Below are 22,425 nucleotides of genomic sequence, written 5' to 3'. Positions count from 1 at the left end.
TCCTTTACAAGATAGCATCCAAGGTGATTTCTAACCGGCTAAAGTTAGTTTTGCCTGATATAATATCAGAGGAGCAATCAGCCTTTGTTCCTGGGAGGTTAATCACTGATAACATCATAACTGCATATGAGTGTCTACACTTTATGAAGCGGAACAAAGCGAAAAAGCATCAGTCATGTGCGTTGAAGCTTGATATGATGAAGGCATATGATAGACTGGAGTGGTCTTACCTACGAGCAATCATGCTCAAACTTGGCTTCACCAACAGATGGGTGGACATCGTAATGAGCCTGGTAACCACGGTAAAATTCTCGGTCATGTTTAATGGTAAGAGATTGGAAGAATTTATACCATCAAGAGGACTAAGACAAGGGGACCCAATATCTCCCTACTTGTTCTTGTTAGCAGCAGAGGACCTGTCGTGCCTACTCAAATCTAGAAGAGAGTCATCCAACTTGCAAGGTATACAGGTGGCACCGTCGGCGCCACCGATCAACCATTTGCTATTCGCTGATGACAGCCTGCTGTTTTTCAAGGCAAACGGTGAGGGAGCTAGCGAGGTGAACCTGGTTTTGGATCAATACTGTCAGGCATCAGGCCAGAGAATCAATCATGCTAAATTTTCTATTTTCTTTAGCAAGGGGGTGCCAGAAAGTACAAGACAGGAAGTAAAACTGGACTTAATGTCCAGAACGAAACTTTGAACGAAAGTACTTTGGGATGCCATCAGACATTGGAGGTAGCAAGAATGGTGCTTTTAAATACCTAAAAGATCGACTATGGAGTAAGATTCAGGGATGGATTGCACAGGCCCTGTCATCTGCTGGAAAAGAAGTCCTTCTCAAATCTGTTGCCCAGGCAGTGCCGGTCTTCTCCATGTCTTGTTTCAAACTACCTAGAGGTTTATGCGAGCACTTGAACATGCTGATCAGAAAGTTCTGGTGGGGGGCGAAAGATGGCAAACGAAAACCTCATTGGGTATCATGGAAAACAATGTCACAACCAAAAGGTTTGGGAGATTTGGGGTTTAAAGACTTTGAGCTCTTTAATCTAGCGATGCTAGCTCGCCAGGCATGGCGTCTATTGCAGAATCCAGGATCACTAAGTGGTCGAATTTTGAAAGCTGTGTACTTTCCGAACACCACAATTCTGGAAGCTGTTTTGGGAAATCATCCGAGCCAAATTTGGAGGGCCATTATAGAAGGAAGGGACACTCTGAAGCTGGGTTTAATCAGGCGTATTGGCAATGGAAATACAACGGATATATGGAACGATAATTGGCTACCACGGGATGAGATGCTACGCCCGTATGGATGTATATCTCAGAACCGGCCCTCTTTAGTGTCCGAGCTGATTGATCCAACGTCGGCAACGTGGATCAGACAACGAGTTGAGGAGGTCTTTATGCCAATGGATGTTTCGGTCATTCTTGGAATCCCCCTATGTACAAGAAATATCCCAGATTTTTGGAGTTGGAACTTTGAAAAGAATGGCAATTTCACAGTGAAGTCAGCCTATAGAATGCTTGTTTCAACCAGGAAAAGGAGGGAGGCGTGGCTCGAGGGCACCGCTGGTTCATCCCGAGTGAACTTGGAGGAAAAATCATGGAAAACCCTCTGGAATACTAAGGTTCCGGGGAAGGTTAGGATGTTCTTATGGCGTCTCTCTAAACATTCAATCCCAACGAATGATGTTAGGGCCCATAGACATATGACAGACTCAGCGGCTTGTGGCATTTGTGGAGCACCGGATTCATGGAAGCATTCTCTTGTCAACTGCACCATGTCACGTTGTATTTGGGCACTCGTTGATGAAGAGTTGGCACAAAAGTTAGCAGAGACAACAGAGATCAATGCTAAGCAATGGTCTTCACTCTGATGGATCTATTATCCCATGACTTGTTTGTCAAGCTTTCTGTTACGTTGTGGGCGATATGGTATGCTCGCAGGAAGGCTATCCATGAAGGTATATTTCAAAGTCCCCATGCAACTTATTCGTTTATCACCCGGTTCATAGAAGAGCTATCAATCATCTCGGATAAACCTACTTCTGGAAGCGCTGCGCCTAATATTCAGGGCCATGGCCAGCGCCCTAGTGCACCACCGACAGGGTACCATAAAGTACATGTGGATGCAGCAGTTCGTCAGGGAAGGGGCGGCTCGGTTTCTGCAGTGTGCAGGGATGGCAACGGAAACTTCATTGGCAGTTCATCGTGGTCGCGGGGATACAGGACCCGGCCACTTTGGAGGCAATGGCAGTCAGGGAAGCACTTGCACTTGGGGAAGATCTTCATATATCCAATATGGTTATTTCTTCTGATTGCAAGCAAGTTATAAGAGACATTCAGAAGGGCTCAGACGGAAGATATGGTGCCATCATTAAGGAGATCAAACTGCAGGCAGCAACTTTTAATTGCATTTTTAAATTTGAAAGTCGTAGAGTAAATTTAGAAGCTCATAGTTTAGCCAGGCATTCGCTTACTCTTGGTCCGGGGCGCCACGTTTGGTTTGTCCAATCCCACAACCAAAGATGTATCCCACACTCTGTGGTTTTTGATGAATAAAGCTTGTTTTTTCCCCTAAAAAAAGCTATATTTCCTAAAAAAAAGGCCAGCTATATATATGGAGGAGACAGGGAGGAAGCGGTTGTCGATTGACTGAAGAAAGAAACATTCCCATGTTACCTGTAACTCTCCTCCCCTTTCCCCTTCTCTCTGAACTCAAATCCTCTCTGAGGAAGACAGATCCTAGTTCGTGCATACTCCCTCCGTCCTTAAAAAAGTGTACTTTCAACTTTATTGAAAAGTCAATTTTTTTATGTTTGACTATATTTATACAATAATAGACCAATATTTATGCCGTCAAATTAGTAGCATTTAGATTCATGATAAAATACATTTTCACCATATATCTATTTGGTTTCATAAACATTGATATATTTTTATACAAACTTAGTCAAACTTTAAGATAGTTTGACCCTCCAGTAAAATTGGAAGTACACTCTTTCAAAGACGAAGGGAATAACACCATATATGTAAGCTACAGCCAGGCACAGTAATAACGACGCATATGCAGTGTCAGACAATTAAGTTGAACAAAGGGAAGTGGGAAATCAACTGCGGCCGCTGTCGCCTTCATTCGGTGGGATCGTTGGCTGGACAATGTCAGTGATTTAATTTCCCCACGCACACGCTGCGGTAAAACGCAAACACAACCAAACAAAAACCAAAAAATCCCCACGCGCACACGCGTTCGTTGCGGCAAAGCGGCCATGCGTCATGCGTTAGCGCACCCACATATGGCCACTTGCACTGCGTCCTAGCTACCGCATTACACGTCGGCGGCGCCATCACCCACTCGACCGAAATTTCATTGTACGGCCAACCCAGCGCATGATCCCAAACAAACGTCCGTTTCATACTTTTTTCGTTTGTTTAGAATGGCAATGAGATCGCATCTCCTTGAATTTACGGATGTGTGAGTCGTGTGCCCAACGCGCGATCACATTTTGGTCACATCTTGTCCGCATATAATTTTTACAACACATTTTTTATTATTTTCATCATCGATTTTTTTATGCATTGGAGAATATCATCAAATTTTGACTAGAATAGTAAGACCGGAGAAAATATGAACCACAACAAGACATTTTAGAAGATATCCAACTTCCATAACTGCTCCGATAAGTTGGATTTGTGCCTTCTCGATGCATTTGTTTTTGATCTGCGGAGTCTTGATCTTGCATGTTTCTTTTTTCTTCAAGTCTAATGAAGTAGACGTTGCTTCTTCGTATCTAGTGTCATCTCTAGTCTCTACTCTAGCAGCAAGTGCACGAACATCTACTAAATTGCGCTCTATCAATAGATCGATGTATTCTTCGTCCCAGTACCAAAAGTTGCATCCATCCTACACAATAAATATTTGAGTGTAAGTAAAGCGAGCCAAATCTGGGAGCACAACCGAAGCTAAAACTAGCACATACCCCATCATTTTTGCACTTGACGAACACCTATCCTAGATGTTCCGGCGTTGTAGACACGCAGTGCAAGACCTTCTGCGGACAGTCGTCGCACTTTGTGAGCGGCATCGGTGCGCCAACGAGCCTTTGGGTCAGCACCGAGCCCGGGCGACGGCCGTTGGTGTATTTGCCGGCAAACCGGCGACGGGGTAGATTCGAGCGGCCAGAGGCGAAGTCAATACTTGCATGCGACCTGGGGGTGTTGCCGGGGCTGTATGGACCGGTACCCGGCCAGTCGCATGGCGCGGCCTCCGGCCAGTCGCATGGCGCGGCCTCCGGCTGCCGGGGTGAGCTCAAATCCGGTCATCGAATGCGCTGAAATCTGACGGCCGGGGTTGGACAACTCGTGGCGTCGAGGAAAGGGGCTGTGACAAGGGGAGGGGCAGGCTCACGGCCGTGCTGTACAGCGCACGACCGAGAAAAATGATGACGGCGGCTAGGGACGAGAGGGGAGAGGGGTGGTGTGTGTGTGTGGGGGGGGGGGGGGTGCGGCTAGTGGGAGGATGAAATAGAAAAAGAGCCGCATATGTCCACGACGGACGGGCGAGCGGAGAACATGGGCACGCGCCACACGCCGTTCGCGGGTGTCCGTTCGGCTGTAAACGCCGCCTAAAGTTGGGCTTGGAATGGATCGAAAGCGGGCCGAAAACGGACAATGATTGGTTTACTACCGCGTGTTGGGCGGTCATTTCTGCCAGTTTATCCCCAAACTAACGCGGCCGGGTTATTCGGGGTTGTGCTTTAGAGTTGGCCTAAGAGGAAGGAGCTCGCGAAATTCTGCTCTCCGGGCGCGCGCTGATCTGTTCCGAGTGGATCGTGATATATGTGCGTGTCGCCGGATCATTCGCAGCTTGTGTTACGTGTGCACGTCCCTGGTGAAGAAATTTCAGCTGGCAGTACGTAGGCAGCCAGGAGGTCGTCGTCCATCAAGAGTCGAGTCACCATCTGAGTTGGACTGAACTGGCTAGCTATTTGGCCAGCGCAAGCGATTGGAAGCTGCATGCATGCTTCACTCTGAGTGTGCTTGGCCCCCAAGTTAAATCAGATCACGGCCTGGGTTAATCTGCCGCGATGTTGACCGGAGATACGAAGGTTAACCTAACCCCATTAGTTTAGCACGAGCATGACACTCACACACGCGAGCGGCTGCCGAATGTGCCGATAGGGCTGAGCGCCACGCCACGCATTGACGACAAGTCGCCTAGGTCGGCAGATCCATTTGTTTCCACCTCAGCTAAGACCGGTGAACGCAAGGGTCCCTTTGACTGAGGACTAAGACTTTTTTGGTGTGACACTGACGTAGACTACGTATATGTTACTAGCATAAGGCACATGCGTGTTAGATTTTCGGGCTACTTAATCGCCTTCGATTGCTAGCTTAGAATTGAAGGAGCTGGGCGCGGTACCTAGCTATGTACGCTCCAAACAAGAAGCCAGGGTTGTTTTCTGGATCGATTGGTAGGGTTTCTCTCTTTGCGTGCGCGTGTATCTTGTGTATACGATCCATGCCCATCTAGATAAGCTGTAGGAACAGTACCAGTTTCTTTTTACTACTCAAGCCTGTTGTTGTCGTCGTGGTGGTCGTCGTCGTCGTATGGAGTAGTGCTATACTACCAACGCTTACGTATCGCATTTAAAGCCAATGGACTTAGAAATAAATAAGCATACGGCATAGATCTGATTGTACATGCTATGTAAAGAGGAACGGAATTGCCTTAAAATTCACTTTGGCTCATAGGTGTATATGCACCCATTGTCTAAATAGACATTTTAAAAAAATTAAAAAATTCGAGAAAAAATCCCAATTGTAAATCCGGACATTATATGTGCGTGCACCAAGTTTCGATGAAAAAGGGCATTTTTTGTGGCTTATGTAAAAAAGACATTTTTTGATGCTTGATTCCAACTATTCACGAGGCATTTTTTTAGTCTTTTTTATACATGCCACAAAACAAAAGCCATTTTCACCAGATTTTTGTGTGCGAACATAGGATATCCGGATATACACGTGGAATTTTTTTTTCAATTTTTTAAACATATTTCATAATAGGTGTATATACACCTAAGAGCCAAAACACCATTCTCCTTACTTATGATTTTTTTCATCCGATTCTGTATGACAAGAGAGAGGCTTGATTCAATCTGATGTGGCCCACAAGCCCAGAACACTCTTATCATACACAACTTCAGGTGAATTTCATCGTACGTTTAGCAACACTCGGACTTAAATGTATGCCCCATCCGTCAGTGTGTGATTTCCTGCGCCACTATTTTAGAGTATTGGCATCCATCATGTTGTATCACTGAAGGGTAGGCCACATTCACTATTTAAAGCATATTTTTTAATATAAAATATATTTTGACAAGCCAAGGTTCCAGGTTTGATCAAATATTAATTCAACAAAACATCCATTACATCTTAAAATATTCAATATAAATATGGGCGCATCAGGGGAAAAGTATATTCTTTCTAGAAAAAATAGACACTTTTTTAGGAGAGTGGCATTTTGGCTCCTAGGTGTAGATACACCTATTATGAACTATATATAAAAAACACATTTCAAAATGTTAAAAAAATTCAAGAAACAATCCCGCGTGTACATCTGGACATCCTATGTTCGCACATAAAATTTTGGTGAAAAGGACTTTTTTTTGTGGCATGTATAAAAAATAAAAAATGCCTCGTGAATAGCTGTAACCAAGTATCGAAAATTGTCGTTTTTACACAAACTACAAAAATGTCCTTTTTTATTGAAACTTGGTGCACACACATACAATGTCTGGATTTACACGCGGGATTTTTTCTCAAAAATTTTAACTTTATAAAATGTGTATTTAGACAATAGGTGCATATACACCTATGAGCCAAAGTGATTTTTCTCCTTTTTTTAGGCAATGAGCCAAGGACTAAAAAGCTGGGCTCGATAGTCATATACATCTTGTAATGTTAAACAGACAGGGTTACGAAAGATGCTTGTGATTTGGATCTAGTTCTAAATTGCAGTTCCATGGTGAACAAAGAGAAATGATCATGTTACATTTTCTATGTATTGTACACTCAGAAAACTCCTTGCCGTGCTTGTGCTTGCTTACTCGTGGTATTAGTCAGTTATACTTTATTGAAATGGCATTGCAGAATACTAGCCGGTACAAGTGGCATGGCTGGCTTCTTTCCCGAATCACAAGTGCCAACATCGCCATCGTCTTCCATGAAATCTTCTGCAAAACTGCACTCTAGGCATATCCAACTCCGTGCCCACCATATTCATGTTTCACCGACGCTTTGGAAACGTGGTGGACAGGTTGCCATTCATAGGGAACACATGAATCCAACGGTATCATAGAAAGCGTCTAAAGTAATATTTAAATTCACACTTGATTAGGGGATATCAATTAGCTCTGCTCCAGATGAGGGAGGAACTTCATCCCCATCCCCCAACTCAACTGTTGGCTTTTATTTCTCAAAAACATATTGTAGCAAAGCGCCATCGGGTTGGCCGACTCTTTGTAGGTGCAGCAGTGGCCATGTAATGTTTGAAATATTCACCCTCTATGATTATGAAATGTATCTCACATTGGTTACTGTGTGGGCAACAACTTTGCATATATCCACATGGCCAAATAACCAACTAGATAGTGTGCTCATTCTAGTACCATCACTAGTTGACTTAATTTACTTTGCTTGTGATGTAGCATCAGCCTTGATACAACTTTACTTAAATTGCACATATGGGATACTCCCTCCATTCCCTTATATAAGGCCACTATCCAAAATATATTTTGCATCTATACAAGGCCACCAACAGTAATCAAGGCAAATATTAATGATGTTTTCTTATACTAGCAACTTGTTTAATACTTGCATGAATGCAATCATAATGACACTCAGCTACTTCCTTACTATTCCTTCCTTGCATGCATGTGGCGTATTAATGATCCCGATTAACGAAAAAAAATTATCTTGCAAAACAGTCATTAAATTTTATATTGTTACCTGTAATTTGAGTTTGTGGTTTTGTATAAGGGAATGGAGGGAGTACAGGAGAAGAGGTTCATTTGTTGTAGCATCACACAAAAGAGAGACCTCTTGAAACAAATACCAAATGATTGCCATGCAACAATAGTCACTGGTTATGAACCAACAAATAGCCATCTTAGTTGTATTAACAAGAGTAGCAGCTAGTTGGAGGTTCAACACCGACCACATGTTGACACCTAAAAATCACACATAAAACCTAGAAGAACATATATGACTCTTTCTAGCTCAATCAAACTAACATATAGATTGACATTGTATAGTTGTAAGCTTGCAATCACATCTATGTCATGCTTCTTTATTTCTAGCAACAACAACAACAACAACAACAACAACAACAACAACAACAACAACAAAGCCTTTAGTCCCAAACAAGTTGGGTAGGCTACAGGTGAAACCCATAAGATCTTGCGACCAACTCATGGTTCGGGCACCTGGATAGCAAGCTTCCACGCACCCCTATCTTTGGCTAGTTCTCTGGTGATACTCCAGTCCTTCAGATCTCTCTTTACGGATTCCTCCCATGTCAGGTTCGGTCTACCCCAACCTCTCTTAACATTATTAGCACCCTTATAACATACATATTAAATATAAAATACATTAATGTAATTTTATTTTAGAAAAACAAAACAATTTTGTGTTTTTTCTGAGTACCAAGTGCATATGAATATGTTGCATCATATCATTTGTCTAATTTTTTTTGAAGTAGAAGTCAAAATGCAATTGTAAGTGACAAGCTTTCTTCCTAAGAGACAAAAAACTTGCGAACTTGCAGCAATCAAATTACACATTTCGTATGTTGGAGGGTGTCTATATATGGGTCATGGTTCCTAGATAATACACACACAATCACCTTGCAACACATTCCCGACGTGAATGAGGAAGGAGGGGACGCCGATGCCGGTGACCACGTGCACGACGACGACAATGACCAAGGCGCGTGGAGGCACATCTGAGTAAGTTTTCTCTAGATCCGAAATAACTATGATTAGGAAAAAAGTAAACTAATGTGTAAGGGTTCTTCTAGGTTTATTAGAACTGAAGTGCTCATGTTTTCTCAATCTAGAATGAGTAAAAATGGGGAGGTTAAACAATAATTTAAATACTTGTGTAGATTGAGTACAAGAATTTGTAGAGTGGTGTCATTTTTTAAAATTACAACTGGATTTTTCTATTCGTAGTTCTTGATCACGATTCAATCCTTAGCAAAGTTTTCTCCTTTATCTTTTTTTCCTGCTCTTTCTAACTAGTGCTATCATGGGCAACGTTACTAGTGGTAGCATGGGTGGTTCTGGCACGGAGAGAGGACCAGTTTTCTCTGTAGAAGGCCAAGACTGCTATGCCTATTGTCTCATTTTGTTGTTTTCGTCAGGGGTCAAAGAAGACTGTTGGTGACGCTTGTGAAGTGTGAACCTCTGACCCATCAGGGTGGTCGTAAACTTGTAATGTTGTTGCTTATATGTGAAAGTAGAAGTGAGTGCGGGGGGGGGGGGGGGCAATGCCTCCTCATAACCTCCACATAGTTGTGTAGTTGTCCTTTGTCCATTGATGATCCTTTCAGTAATGTTGATCTGTCGCTGGTTCGTCGAGCCGAGGAATATCTTGGACCATCATTGTCATTTGCGAGCACCATGTCTAAGGCGCATTTTTTGGTGGCGTACTCGTAGCTCCCCAGGAAGTAGTAGTCCTACCGCGTCTGCTCGATGCTCCGAAGGAGGAGCTATATGTAGGTTGAGGGAGGGAGGATCCAGTGCCCCCCATCCCAAATTATAAGATTTCTTGTACCATGTAGTTCTAGGCTATTTGCCAAGCCCACCTGGTCATCTTCACACATGCATTGAGAATGCATAAGCCCATCTAGTGTTCTGCTCAACTACTAGTTGATCCCCATATTCGCGCCTTAACGCACTACGTGTGCACTGTACGACAGACTGACTGTAGGGCATCTCCAAGGCGGACCTGTAAACCTCCCGCGACCGTCTGGACCTCGCTGTCCGGACCGCCGAATCCAACCAACGCGGTCCTATGTCGGTCCGTGGGTCGGTACGAACGCGATTTCCCCCACAAAACGGAGAAAAAAGAGGGGGAGGTTTGTGAGAGTCCGGACACGCGAAATTTACGAATCCGACACCCCGGGCCCACCCAAAACCTTTCTCAGACCCCGCGACTCCATCCTCCCCATTTTCTCTCCTTCCTTCTTTCTCTTGCCATCGCTGTCGCTCCACCACCCCGGCCACCACGCCACACCCCTGCCGGAAGTCTATGTATCTGTCACCTCCGGTGATCCGGCAGGGCTCCCCGCGGGAAAGTTTTTGGTGCACCGGTGCTTGTGGTGCTACCGGTGCACCGTACGCCCATAGCGCATTAAAAAATGTTCAAAAAAATCTGAAAAAATTAGAACATTGGCACAACGTTGGTTCATGTTGTCGTAAAATTTCAACTCAAAATTTGAAACATTGCTCGAGATACAAAAATCAAAAAATTGGCATTGAATAGTACACAACATAAGTTGGGCTTTAGATTTGGCCCATTAACACATTGATGCCAAATTTGTTATTTTTATATCTCGTGCAATGTTTTGAATTTTGATTTGAATTTTTGCGACAACATAGACCGACGTTGTGCCAATGTGCTACATTTTTTTTATTTTTTAAAACATTTTTGAACGCACTACGATGTCTGGTGCACCGGTAGCACCATAAGCACCGGTGCACCAGATACTTTCCCGGCTCCCCGCGGCTTCTCATCCATCTCCGTTCAACCCCTTGTCCTCCAACCACCCCACCAGGTACCATCCTCTATCGTGCCCGACAACTATTCGATGAATCACCGGAGCTGAAAATAGTTGTCCCTTCTTCTTTGTAGCAATGGATTCCGATTTGGAGTACATATACGAGCAATATGTTGAGTCGTTCGACTCGTCGAACGAGGAGGAGTACTTCGATGAGACGATGATGATGCAGGCAGTCCTTGAAGATGCGGAGTGTGCGGAGGAGCATGTACTCAATTTCAAGGGCTCGATCAACGGTCATCGAGTGCTCAACCGTAACAAGGCGCGCGGGCATTTGACACTGATGGCAGACTACTTTGCCCCCGATGCACTATTCGCATACCATTTTCGCCGACATTTTCGGATGCGCAAGACTGTCTTCGATCGTTTGTACCATGGCGTCTGGTTCTACGATGACTACTTCATCCTGAAGAAGGACGTCGTGGGAACGATGGTTTCTCTGGTTACCAGAAGTCAACGACCGCAATCCAGATGCTTGCATATGGCATGGCAGCTGATTCGCGGGACGAGTACCTATGGATGTCCAAGAGCACATGTGGAGATGCCATGGTCAGGTTTGCAACTGTCGTGGTCGAGGTGTTCAGACCTCAGTACCTGAGAGAACCAACTGTGGCAGATACAGAGAGGCTCCTAGCAATCTCAGAACCAAGAGGGTGGCTAGGTTTCATTGGATCTCTTGACTGCATGCACTGGAAATGAAAGAATTGTCCGAAGGCTTTATAGCGGCAATATCGGGGTCATGTTAAGAAGCCCATCATCATTTTTGGAGCAGTTGCATCACAGGACCTTTGGATTTGGTACGCTTTCTTTGGCATTGCCCGGGTCTCAATGACATCTATGTGCTGCAACGATTGTCGTTGTTTGCAAGGCTGACTGAAGGAAAAGCTCCTCCTTGCCACTATACCATCAATGGACATGAGTACAACCTGGGCTACTATCTGGTTGACGGTATCTATCCTCCATGGGCTACCTTTGTCAGCACCATCTCAAACCCAGTTGGCTAGAAAAGGCTCACTTTGACCAAAGACAAGAAGCAGTTAGAAAGAATGTCGAGAGGTCATTTGGAGTTCTTCAGGCCCATTTTGCAGTTGTTCATGGACCTGCAATACAATGAGATCCGGCTGCCTTATCGTGTGGACTAGGAAAAAAATGAAAGGCCAGATATATGCGGCTACGATTGGATGGCGTCCTTCCGCATCCGTGTCCACGGGCTGAACCCCTGTCTACGAACGGATACGGGAGAAAAATTGCGGGTTCTTAGCAAGACAGAACGCAACAGTGGTGATGACCTCTCCCACATTTGACTTTGCGCAACACCCAGCAGGCCAGCACAGTGTCAAATGTTGTATTGCGTCGACCGATTGACTCCACGCGCACGGCAGGGGTACATACATTTACGTGCGTACAGTGGTGCCTTCTATGTATCTTTTATGGCCGGCTAGGCGACCACCGTGATGTACGTTGCGCTTCACCATCAGAATCAGAAAGAAAAAAGGAGTTCCATTTGTCCATCTAGTTACTCAAGAAAAAGAGTGTTCCCCGACTGCAGGGTTTTCTTTCCCCGACGGCGACAGCCTAGGGTTTCGACGTACTCCGGCGCCGCAGCCGGTTTTTACCTACTTTTCCCCGGTAGATCTTTTGCTGGTGATCCCCTGGACTCGGGCTGATCAAGGGAGGCCCCTCGTGACCTTACCCGGCCTTGGTTCTTGTGGTTTTCTCCGGCAGATCGACCTAGGGTTTTCGTTGGTGACGGCTAGATCGGTCTATTCATGGCGGCGGGATCAAGCTCGCAGGGGCGGCAGGGCAAGGAGACGACGGAGGAATTGCTTGCCAGGTTGAATCTGCAAGAGGAGGAAGATGATGAGTTTGTGTGGGAAGAGGAGCCGCCGGATCTGGGGGCGCCGGCAAAGTGGCTAGCCATAGCCAGGGTGCACACCACAAGGACTTTCAGCCCTAATGCTCTGTATGGGGATATGCGTGCTGCATGGAACCCGGCGAAGACGGTAGTCTGGAGGAAGATTAAGGACAACTTGTTTACAGCTCAGTTTGGTTGTCTAGGGGATTGGAATAAGGCCATGCTAGAGGGGCCGTGGCTATTCAGAGACCAGGCAGTGATCATGGTGGAGTATGATGGGTTCAAAAACCCAGATAGCATCAAGTTGGATAAGCTGGCTGTTTGGGCACAAATCCATCGGTTACCTGACAACTTTTTAATCGAGCTTGCAGTCAGGGGGATGGCATCACGTATTGGCGAGGTGGAGGAAGTTCAGCTCAAGCTACCGGCAGGTTTTTTTGGTGAATTTGTCCGGGTGAGGGTGAAGATCGATATCAATGCAAAAATTAAGAGGTTTGTCACTGGAAAGAAGGGGGATGAACAAGTTAGATACCAAGTAAAGTATGAGAAATTACCAGTGTTTTGCTTTAACTGTGGTGAATGCGGGCATTGGCAAGAGGAGTGTGGCGATGGTGTTCATGATGAGACTAAGTTTGAGTGGGGTGACTTTGTTCTGGCTGACAATACTCGCTTCAGGCAACCGGGTAGAGGTGGTTTTGGTAATCAGAGGGGTCGAGGCGGCCCAAGGAATGCAGGAGGAAGAGGTAGGGGGCGAGAGCAATATAACCCCAATCAAAGCTGGCGCTTCAATGCTTATCATAATGAACCCCGCAGTGAGGCTGGGCGGCAGGATGAAAGGGCAGACACTGCAATGACCACAGATGCATCAGGGCCAAGCGAGCCCCATGTGATGATCGAGGCACCGAGCGCTGTAGCGCTCGGCCGAGCGATGGGAGAGATGGGGCTGTGGCTCCAGTGAGCACTATAGCTCTTGTAATTTCTAGAAAGCCTGTCGGGGTTCCCCCGATGCCGCCTGTATATGTTTCTCCAAGGAAAGAGGTGAAACGGCCGAAGAAAGATGTTGGTAATAAAGGAGCCCTGTTTAAGGAGTTGTCTGATGCAGGGACACCGAGTATGGTGACAGATGGAGTGGAACAAGGCAAGGACCAAGATGTAGGATCGGCGGGCTCCTTCGAGGAGTGCCACCGGGCACAATGAGTTCATTCTGTTGGAACTGTCGCGGTGCGGGTAAAGCCGCGACAGTTCGTGAGCTTCGCGACTTTGCGAAGAAATTTACCCCTACCATGCTGTGTATTGTTGAAACACAATTAAAAGGTGCACGTGTAGAAGCTTTAGCTAATACTTTGGGCTATGACAATGCCTATGCGATAGATAGCCAAGGTAGAAGTGGAGGAATAGGAATTTTTTGGAATAATACAATAAATATTGAGATCTTGGGTGATTCTATTTATCATATTGATGCAAAGGTTGTAGAGGATGGGAAAGACCCATGGAGGTTGACATGCGTGTATGGCGAGGCCCAGACACAACTTAGACACCAAACATGGGATCTTCTAAAGGGGTTGGCGACTTTCAGCAACCTCCCTTGGCTGTTTATGGGGGATTTTAACGAAGTGTTACGTCCAGATGAACATGAGGGAGTTGCTAATCAGAGTAATGCACAAATATGCGGATGATCTCGTATAGGGAGGAGATTATGTGGAGACAAAGATCTCGTATACAGTAGCTGGCTGCGGGTGATCGCAACACAAATTTTTTTCACATGAGAGCAAATATGCAGAGAAGGAAGAACATGATCCAAGCTCTATATAATGCGCTGGGTATACGTGTAGACGGCAAGGCTGAGATGAAACAACTCGTGACAGATTTCTATAAAACTTTGTACACGACGGAAGGTGTGCAGGGGGTAGATGACGTGTTACGGCATGTTCCTCAGAAAGTAACACCAGAGATGAATGCTTCTCTTTGCGCCCCTTACACAAATGAGGAGGTGAAGCAGGACCTGTTTCAGATGTTTCCAACGAAGGCACCAGGCCCAGATGGTTTCCCTGCACACTTCTATCAGCGCCACTGGGACATTTGTGGGGATGAAATAACTAATGTGGTGCTTTGGATTGTCCGTGGAGAGGAGACTGCTGCAAGTATTAATGATACAGTACTCGTGTTGATACCTAAGGTACAAAACCCCATTCTTCTTACCCAGTTTAGGCCTATCAACCTTTGCAATGTGATTTATAAAATTGCTTCTAAAGTGGTAGCGAATAGATTAAAGCTGATATTGCCAGATATTATCTCGAAGGAGCAATCAACCTTTGTCCCCGGGAGGTTAATCACGGATAAAATCATATGTGTGTATGAATGTTTGCACTTCATGAAAAGAAACAGATCCAAGACAAACAGCTTTTGTGCACTCAAGCTTGATATGATGAAGGCATATGACAGACTAGAGTGGCCTTATCTAAAGGCAATTATGGTTAAGCTTGGCTTTGCACCAGATTGGATCCATACAGTTATGAGCATGATCACTTCTGTTTCGTTCTCGGTCTTGTTTAATGGAGAAAGATTGGAGAGCTTCTCGCCTTCCAGCGGTATCAGGCAGGGAGATCCTATTTCCCCTTACTTATTCTTGATTGCAGCGGAGGGCCTTTCGTGCCTTTTAAAACACAGTTCTCAGTCATTAGTGCTCGGTGGCATAAAGGTGGCACCCACAGCTCCGGCAGTGAACCACCTTTTGTTTGCAGATGACAGCCTGCTGCTTTTCAAGTCTAGTGTCCAAGGGGCAAATGAGGTTTCAAACCTACTTGATGCATATTGCTTGGCTTCAGGCCAAAGGGTAAACTATGACAAATCGTCCATCTTCTTCAGTAAGGGATGCCCGGAGACCCTTAGAGTGGAGATAAAGAATATACTCAATGTGCAGAATGAATCTGTGAGTGAAAAGTACTTGGGTCTGCCGACCGATGTAGGACAGTCCAAAAATGGCACCTTCAAATATTTACGAGACAGAGTTTGGGAAAGGATAAAGGATGGATGGAGAAACTTTTATCAGTGGCAGGAAAGGAGGTTCTAATAAAATCTGTGGCTCAAGCTTTACCAGTTTTTTCGATGTCATGTTTCAGATTACCTCGAGGCCTTTGTGAAAGTATTACGTCACTCATTCGTCAGTTTTGGTGGGGGAGCAAGAGAGGCAAGAGAAAACCATGTTGGGTAGCTTGGGATTTGATGACCCGAACGAAAAGTTTGGGAGGACTTGGTTTTCGGGATATAGAGATCTTCAACTCGGCACTTTTGTCTCGGCAAGTTTGGAGATTAATGAATGATCCCTCCTCTCTTAGTGCACAAATTCTTAAAGCATCATATTTCCCACAATGCTCACTTCTAGAAGCTCAACTAGGCCCACATCCTTCTCAGGTGTGGCGATCTATCCTTGATGGGAGAGATATTATCACCCAAGGAGCGATTCGGCGAATTGGGGATGGAACGACCACGAACATATGGCAACACAGTTGGATCCCACGGAGCGGAATGATGAAGCCGGTTGCCTCTTTAGTTGCTGATCCACCGCAACTGGTTTTAGAGCTGATCGACCATACTAGAGCTGAGTGGCGAGAGGACCTGCTCAGACAGGTTTTCATACCTATTGACGCGGAGGCTATCTTGCAAATCCCGCTTTGTACGCGGCATGTGGAAGATTTTTAGGCATGGAATGATGATCCAAGGGGACACTTCTCTGTACGGTGAGCTTATAAGATGATTGTCAAAATCAAGATTGGGCGCGAGGCATGGCTGGAGGAAAGGGAGGATCCTTCCAACTCTGAGCATGAGATGAGGGGATGGAACTCGCTATGGAAGATGTCAGTGCCACCGAAGCTGCGTTTTTCACTTGGCGATTGGCGCAACACTCGCTCCCCACGGGAGATGTCCTAAGCCATCGTCACATGGCCACTACGAGTGCTTGCTCACTTTGTGGAGGGCAGGACAGCTGGCGACATTCCTTGCTGGATTGTAATGTGTCTAGGTGCGTGTGGGCACTTTCAGAGCCCGAGCTAGTCGAGCACATGCTGGCAACATCGGAGCCTGACGCAAGGTTATGGCTCTTTGCTATGAATGAGTCTCTTCCACCGGAGCAATTTAATTTGATGATCATTACTTTGTGGGCTATCTGGAGTGCACGGCGGAAAGCTATACATGAAGAGATCGACCAAACTCCGTTTGCCACTGACAACTTCATCAAAGCTTACTTGTCAGACATAGAGTTCTTGAAGAAGAAGGAGAACGCATAGGGGATGGCAGTACCACGACCACGTAGGTGGATTCCGCCACCCATAGATCACTACAAGCTCAATGTGGACGCTGCCGTGTCACGCTCGGGCATGTTTGGCGCAGTTGGTGTGGTTTGCAGGGATGAGAGGGGTTTGTTCATGGGTGCTTCGGCCCTCGTTTTTAGGGGACTCCGCAACCCCCAGGTGCTAGAAGCACTAGATGTGTGGGAGGCACTAGCACTTTCAGAAGATCTCTACATCAACCAAATACTGGTGGCCTCGGATTGTAAGGTGGTGGTAGATGCAATCATGCAAGGAAGCTCAACAAACTTTGGATCCATTGTCCAAGAGATCAGGGCTAGAGCAACTACCTTTATTTCATGTTCGTTTAATCATGAGTATAGGACCTCCAACACGGAGGCCTATAATCTCGCAAAGCATGCTTTATCTTTAGGGTTTGGCCGACACACCTAGCTAGGCCAACCCGGCGATCTTCTTTTTGTACCTATGAACATTCTGATTCAGTAATAAAGCTTTGTGAGATTCTCAAAAAAAAAGATTGTCTTAAGAAAAGAAAGAAAAGGAAGAATTAGAAAGAAAAGACCGAGCTGCACTCTAGTACTCCCTTCGTCCCAAAATTCTTGTCTTATATTAGTCTAGATACGGATGTATCTAATACTAAAACATGACTTGATACATCCGTATTTAGACAAATTTAAGATAAAAATTTTGGGACGGAGGGAGTACTATGTTTGCTTTGCTAGCCGGTACTACTGGTCAGCGCGCGCAAGTGTAGGGATGGTGTGAACTCGCTGAGACAGAGAGGCAGAGCCAGAGCATGGAAAGTTTGGAGATGTCATTTGGTGAATGCACTGCTTGCTGGGGGCACATGAGCGAGCGCCTGGCCATATATTTAAGCTATATAGTTTGGCACAGTAATAAAACGATGCATATGCGGTGTCAGACAACGAGCTAAGCTGAACAAAGTGAAGTGGGAAATCTACCGCGGCCACTGTCGACTTCACTCACTCAGTTTTTTTTATCAAAGAAGGGCTTGCCCCTTCCGATTTTCATTACTGAAAACCAAACCAGAGTAAGAGACAGTTCAGACTAAGCAATACCTAGCGATCCCCAAGCAACACAACACAAGGCCAACACATGCCAACAGACTCCATAGCCCAACAGACTGGGACATAACATAGCAAAGTTCTAACAAAGCGGGAACAAAAGGCTGAAAAAAGAAAAACTACTAAAAACAGCAGCAAAACAAAGGCCACCATAGCAGGAAGTCTTCATTTTAGCCTCGCAACGTTGATCCTCCATCCTTGCGTGGCTGTGTCCACCTCACTTGCTGCCCGTTCTAGCACTCTTGCCCCCAGCTCCAGCATTTTTCTTGGTGGCTCCTTTATCTGCAAGATGGACCAGTCAATCAACCATCGGCTCATTAGTTTGATTATGTAAAAAGGATCATTTATCCTTTTGTTTTTAAATATGATAGCGTTTCTACTTTTCCAAATAGCCCAGAATAAAGCAGAAATCCCAACCATCACTATTTTCTTATCATCCTTGTTAAATTTGCCCAGCCACTCCCCAAAACAGTCTTTGACATTCAGTGGAGTGGTTTTCAGTCCACACACACACCTACCAGATTCCATAACAAAGATGCTGCAGAACAAGTAAGCAAAAGATGATCAACTGATTCATCCTTCCCACAAAACACACATCCCTTCCCTCCTTTCCATCCTTTTTTAGTAAAACATCTCTGGTCAGGATGCTCTTCTTGTTAATAAGCCACAAAAAACTTTAATTTTTGCAGGCACCTTAGTCTTCCATAAGTATTTTTGTGGGAATTTCATACCAAGGGTAATAATTTTCCTATATAAAGATCCTACAGAAAACTTATGATCTGCAGTGAGAGTCCAGATAATTTTGTCTTTCCCCCCTTGCAGAGTAATTTCTTCACATCTACTTTCCAGACTATTCCATAGATCAAGGGTTTCCCCATGTAATGTTCTTCTAAATTTGAAACCTTGCCACCCTTTTTGAATGGCCTCATCCACAGTTATATTGTGGTCAAAGCAAATATCATATATTCTAGGGTAGGCTTCCTTCAAAGGTTTACCATCTACCCATGTATCTTCCCAAAACCTAGTATTTTTCCCATCTCCCAGTTTTTTCTTGACAAACATATAAAAAATCTCTTTAATTTTCAAAAGACTAGTCCAGAATTGAGAATCTCCAGGTTTCTTGTCTACTAAAGCTAAGCATTCACCTTTCTTATACTTTTCCCCCCAGGATATCTTGCGAAAGACCCTCTTCTGTCTCCATTTTCCAAAACCATTTAGCTAGAAGTGCAATATTCATCACTTCCATATTAAGAATCCCCAGGCCCCCCCCCCCCACATCTTTGGGTAAACAACATTCCTCCCATCTAACTAGATGATATTTTTTGATGTTTTACTCTTCTTGCCATACCAATCTGGCCCTGAAGAAGTCTGCTTTCTTAATAATCCCTTTGGGGACAGCATAAAAGGACATCATAAACAGTGGTATATTGGTCAGGCAAGCTTGTACCAGAGTAATTCTACCAGCTATAGGCCCCAACAGCTTCCCTTGCCAACAACTACATCTTTTTTTAATTTTATTGGTCACACAGTTCTAGTGTATGTTTCTAATTCTGGTATCTGACACAGGCATCCCCAAATACCTGATAGGTAACTCTCCCATCTTACATGTCAAGATTTCCTGATATAGCAATTGTTTTTCTCTAGCTTTTCCAAATAGCATCAATTCACTTTTATGAAAATTTATTTTAAGTCTTGACATTTGCTCAAATGCCCCCAATATGAATTTGAGGTTTCTAACACTTTCTACATCATCCTTGATCAGGAAGATGGTATCATCAGCATATTGCAACATATTTATTCCTTTGTTGTTTCCTTTATTTAGTACACCCTTGACTATGTCATGTTCAAGAGCATTATTCATTAGAATGGCTAAAGCATCAGCTGCCAGGTCAAAAAGCAGTGGTGACATAGCATCACCTTGTCTCAAACCTTTGAAAGTTTTAAAATATGGACCAATTTCATCATTTACTCTAACTCCTACATGCCCCCCCCCCCCCTAGTCTCCATCACCCAATCACACCATTTATCTGGGAAGCCTTTTAAATTTAGCATTTGAATCACAAAGGGCCATTTAATTTTGTCATATGCTTTCTTAAAATCTACTTTGAAGATCAAAGCATCTTCTTTATTTTTATGAAAAGCATTCAGAGCTTCATGCAGTATGACAATCCCTTCCATGATATGCCTGCCCTTAATAAATGCAGTTTGGGTTCTGAAAATCACAGAAGAAACACACTTAGCTAATCTATTCATCAGCACTTTAGTAATGATCTTAAAACTAACATTCAGCAGGCAAATGGGTATAAATTTTTGAATTTGTTTGACATCATTGGTCTTAGGGATCACTCACTCAGTGGGATCGTTGGCTGGAGAAGGATAGTGATTTCTTTTTCCCCACGCGCATCCGGCGGTAAAACGCAAACACAACCAAACAAAAATCAAAATCCCCGCACGCACACGCGTTCGTTGCCGCAAAGCGGCCATGCGTCACCCATGCCATGTATGGCCAGGGCCACTTGCATCCTAAGCCATCGAATTACACGCACGCACGCGGTCACTCGATCGGACTCGAATTTCATTCCAAGAGGAAGAGCTCGCGAAATTCTATTCTCATGGGAGGATATATAGCTGGACGTACGTCAGGCTGCAAGTGGACGCGGGCTGCCCACGGCGCCCACATCCCAAGCCCACTAATTTGCGTACGTGGACACCCGCGGGACTGTGTCAAAGTTACGTGGGATTTGTGGGCTATCCCACGAAACCCACTTGTGCCCACGTCCTCCACACGCGAGGCGCTGGGGATTAGGCGAGGGGAGCAGTTTGCCTCCCCAAAAAAAAAGCGAGGGGAGCAGTTTGCCTCCCAAAAAAAAAGCGAGGGGAGCAGCAGCCGGAGCGCCGCCGCTTGCTCCGGCACCACGCGTGCTCCTCCTCCGCTGCGACCTGCCCGCCATGCTGATGAAGGAGAGTATCGCCGTAGCCATCGCTAGCTCCACTCACGCCTCCATGCGTCCTCCCGCTCCGCTGCGACTTGGCCCTGCGCCGATGAAGCAGAGCTTCGCCGGCGGCACCACTAGCTCCGCATCTACACCTCCATGCGTACTCCCGCTCGGCCACGGCATGCCCCCCCTGCTCCGATGGAGGTGAGCTTCGTCGGCGCTGCAGCCTCCCTCGGATTGCTACCCGCCGCCCTGATCCTGGGCCGGCCCTGAAGTTTCGGAGGCCCTAGGGCGAACTCAATAAATGGGCCCAGTGACTCCGTGCATTTTTTTATTCAAAAATCATCAATGATAGTGTCAAGATTAATGATAGTTAATTTATCTGCTTCTTTACTGTGTTTCTTCTCACAGCTAGACAAGTATATTTCAGGCAACATGTTTGCCAAAAAAAGGATCGAGGGCGTTGCTGGAGACTGGATTAAATTAGCAGCAACAATCTCCAGCTATATATATAAAGGCCAACAAATGTTGTTTTTACAGGAATAAAAAATACTCTAGTTTGAGTTTGCGGACTAAAATAATTCACACTAAAAATACCTCAGTTGGTCTGCCGTTCCTTGCCCTACTGTGCTAGAAGCCGGCAGCCAGTGCGATGGAGTAACTCGGTGCTGATCTGCTCCATTCTCCAGCAAAAGCAAAGACAAAGTAATCACCTGGGGCCTTGCGGTTTTGATCACACATGCGTACGTATATAGTAGGTCGCTAGATTGGATCGAAGAAATTGAAGAGCCGATCAAGCAAACCGCCACGGCGCCGCGCAATCAAGTCTTTTTTTAGGATCCGGCGCTGCGCAATCATGTGAGCTGCGTATTAGGCTTTTGGGCTTCCCCTAGACATATCATATACGGGCCTCGTCGGCCTTTTTGTTTCGCATCAATATTGGGCCTATGTTATATGGCTGTATCCTTTTATATGTGCTGGTGTCGGGGCCCCTAGTTTGGCTGGGCCCCGGGCCGTCGCCCCTGCTGCCCTGGCCCAGGCCCGGCCCTGCCCTGATCGATGGGTACTGACTACTGAATCATGATGAGGCGAGAGAACAAGGTCAAAATCTGATTTTTCAGTGTTGTAGTAGCGATACTAAGGATTTGTCTGATGATTGCGTGGTTACTAGAACTTGAGAAAACAATATCTATAGTAGCGTCGATGATTAGTAGAGTACCTAGTACTAGATCCGGTACTGACTGTTGTGAGAATTTTACCATGGGACAACATAATTATGTGGGACAAAGCGGGCTTCCCACTTAACGTAAACAAGAGTCCCGCAGGTCGTCCCACCTGCAGCATGAGACGTACGTGTCGGCGGATCATATGCAGCCTGTGTACTTGTGTTACTTGTGCACG

General features: G+C 45.4%; 1 protein-coding gene across 1 annotated transcript; it reads left to right on the top strand.

The window, feature by feature from the left end:
• Window positions 1-10,920: 10,920 nt before the first annotated feature.
• Window positions 10,921-11,543, top strand: LOC109779964 (uncharacterized). The gene is made up of 2 exons (XM_020338560.1): window positions 10,921-11,296; window positions 11,338-11,543. The coding sequence occupies exons 1-2, from the start codon at window positions 10,921-10,923 to the stop codon at window positions 11,541-11,543; spliced, it is 582 nt and encodes a 193-aa protein (XP_020194149.1).
• Window positions 11,544-22,425: the final 10,882 nt, after the last annotated feature.

The sequence above is a fragment of the Aegilops tauschii genome, chromosome 1 (genome assembly GCF_002575655.3).
Source record: "Aegilops tauschii subsp. strangulata cultivar AL8/78 chromosome 1, Aet v6.0, whole genome shotgun sequence".
Classification (NCBI taxonomy): Eukaryota; Viridiplantae; Streptophyta; class Magnoliopsida; order Poales; family Poaceae; genus Aegilops; species Aegilops tauschii.
Note: the sequence above shows the minus strand (reverse complement) of the source record. Positions and strands in the feature narration are given on the sequence as shown.

Bases quoted from the DNA above. Each gene is read 5' to 3' on its own strand.
- LOC109779964 (XM_020338560.1), top strand. From the start codon at position 10,921: ATGGATTCCGATTTGGAGTACATATACGAGCAATATGTTGAGTCGTTC. The intron at 11,297-11,337 runs GTCAACGACCGC...ATGGCATGGCAG, and splicing joins GGTTTCTCTGGTTACCAGAA to CTGATTCGCGGGACGAGTAC.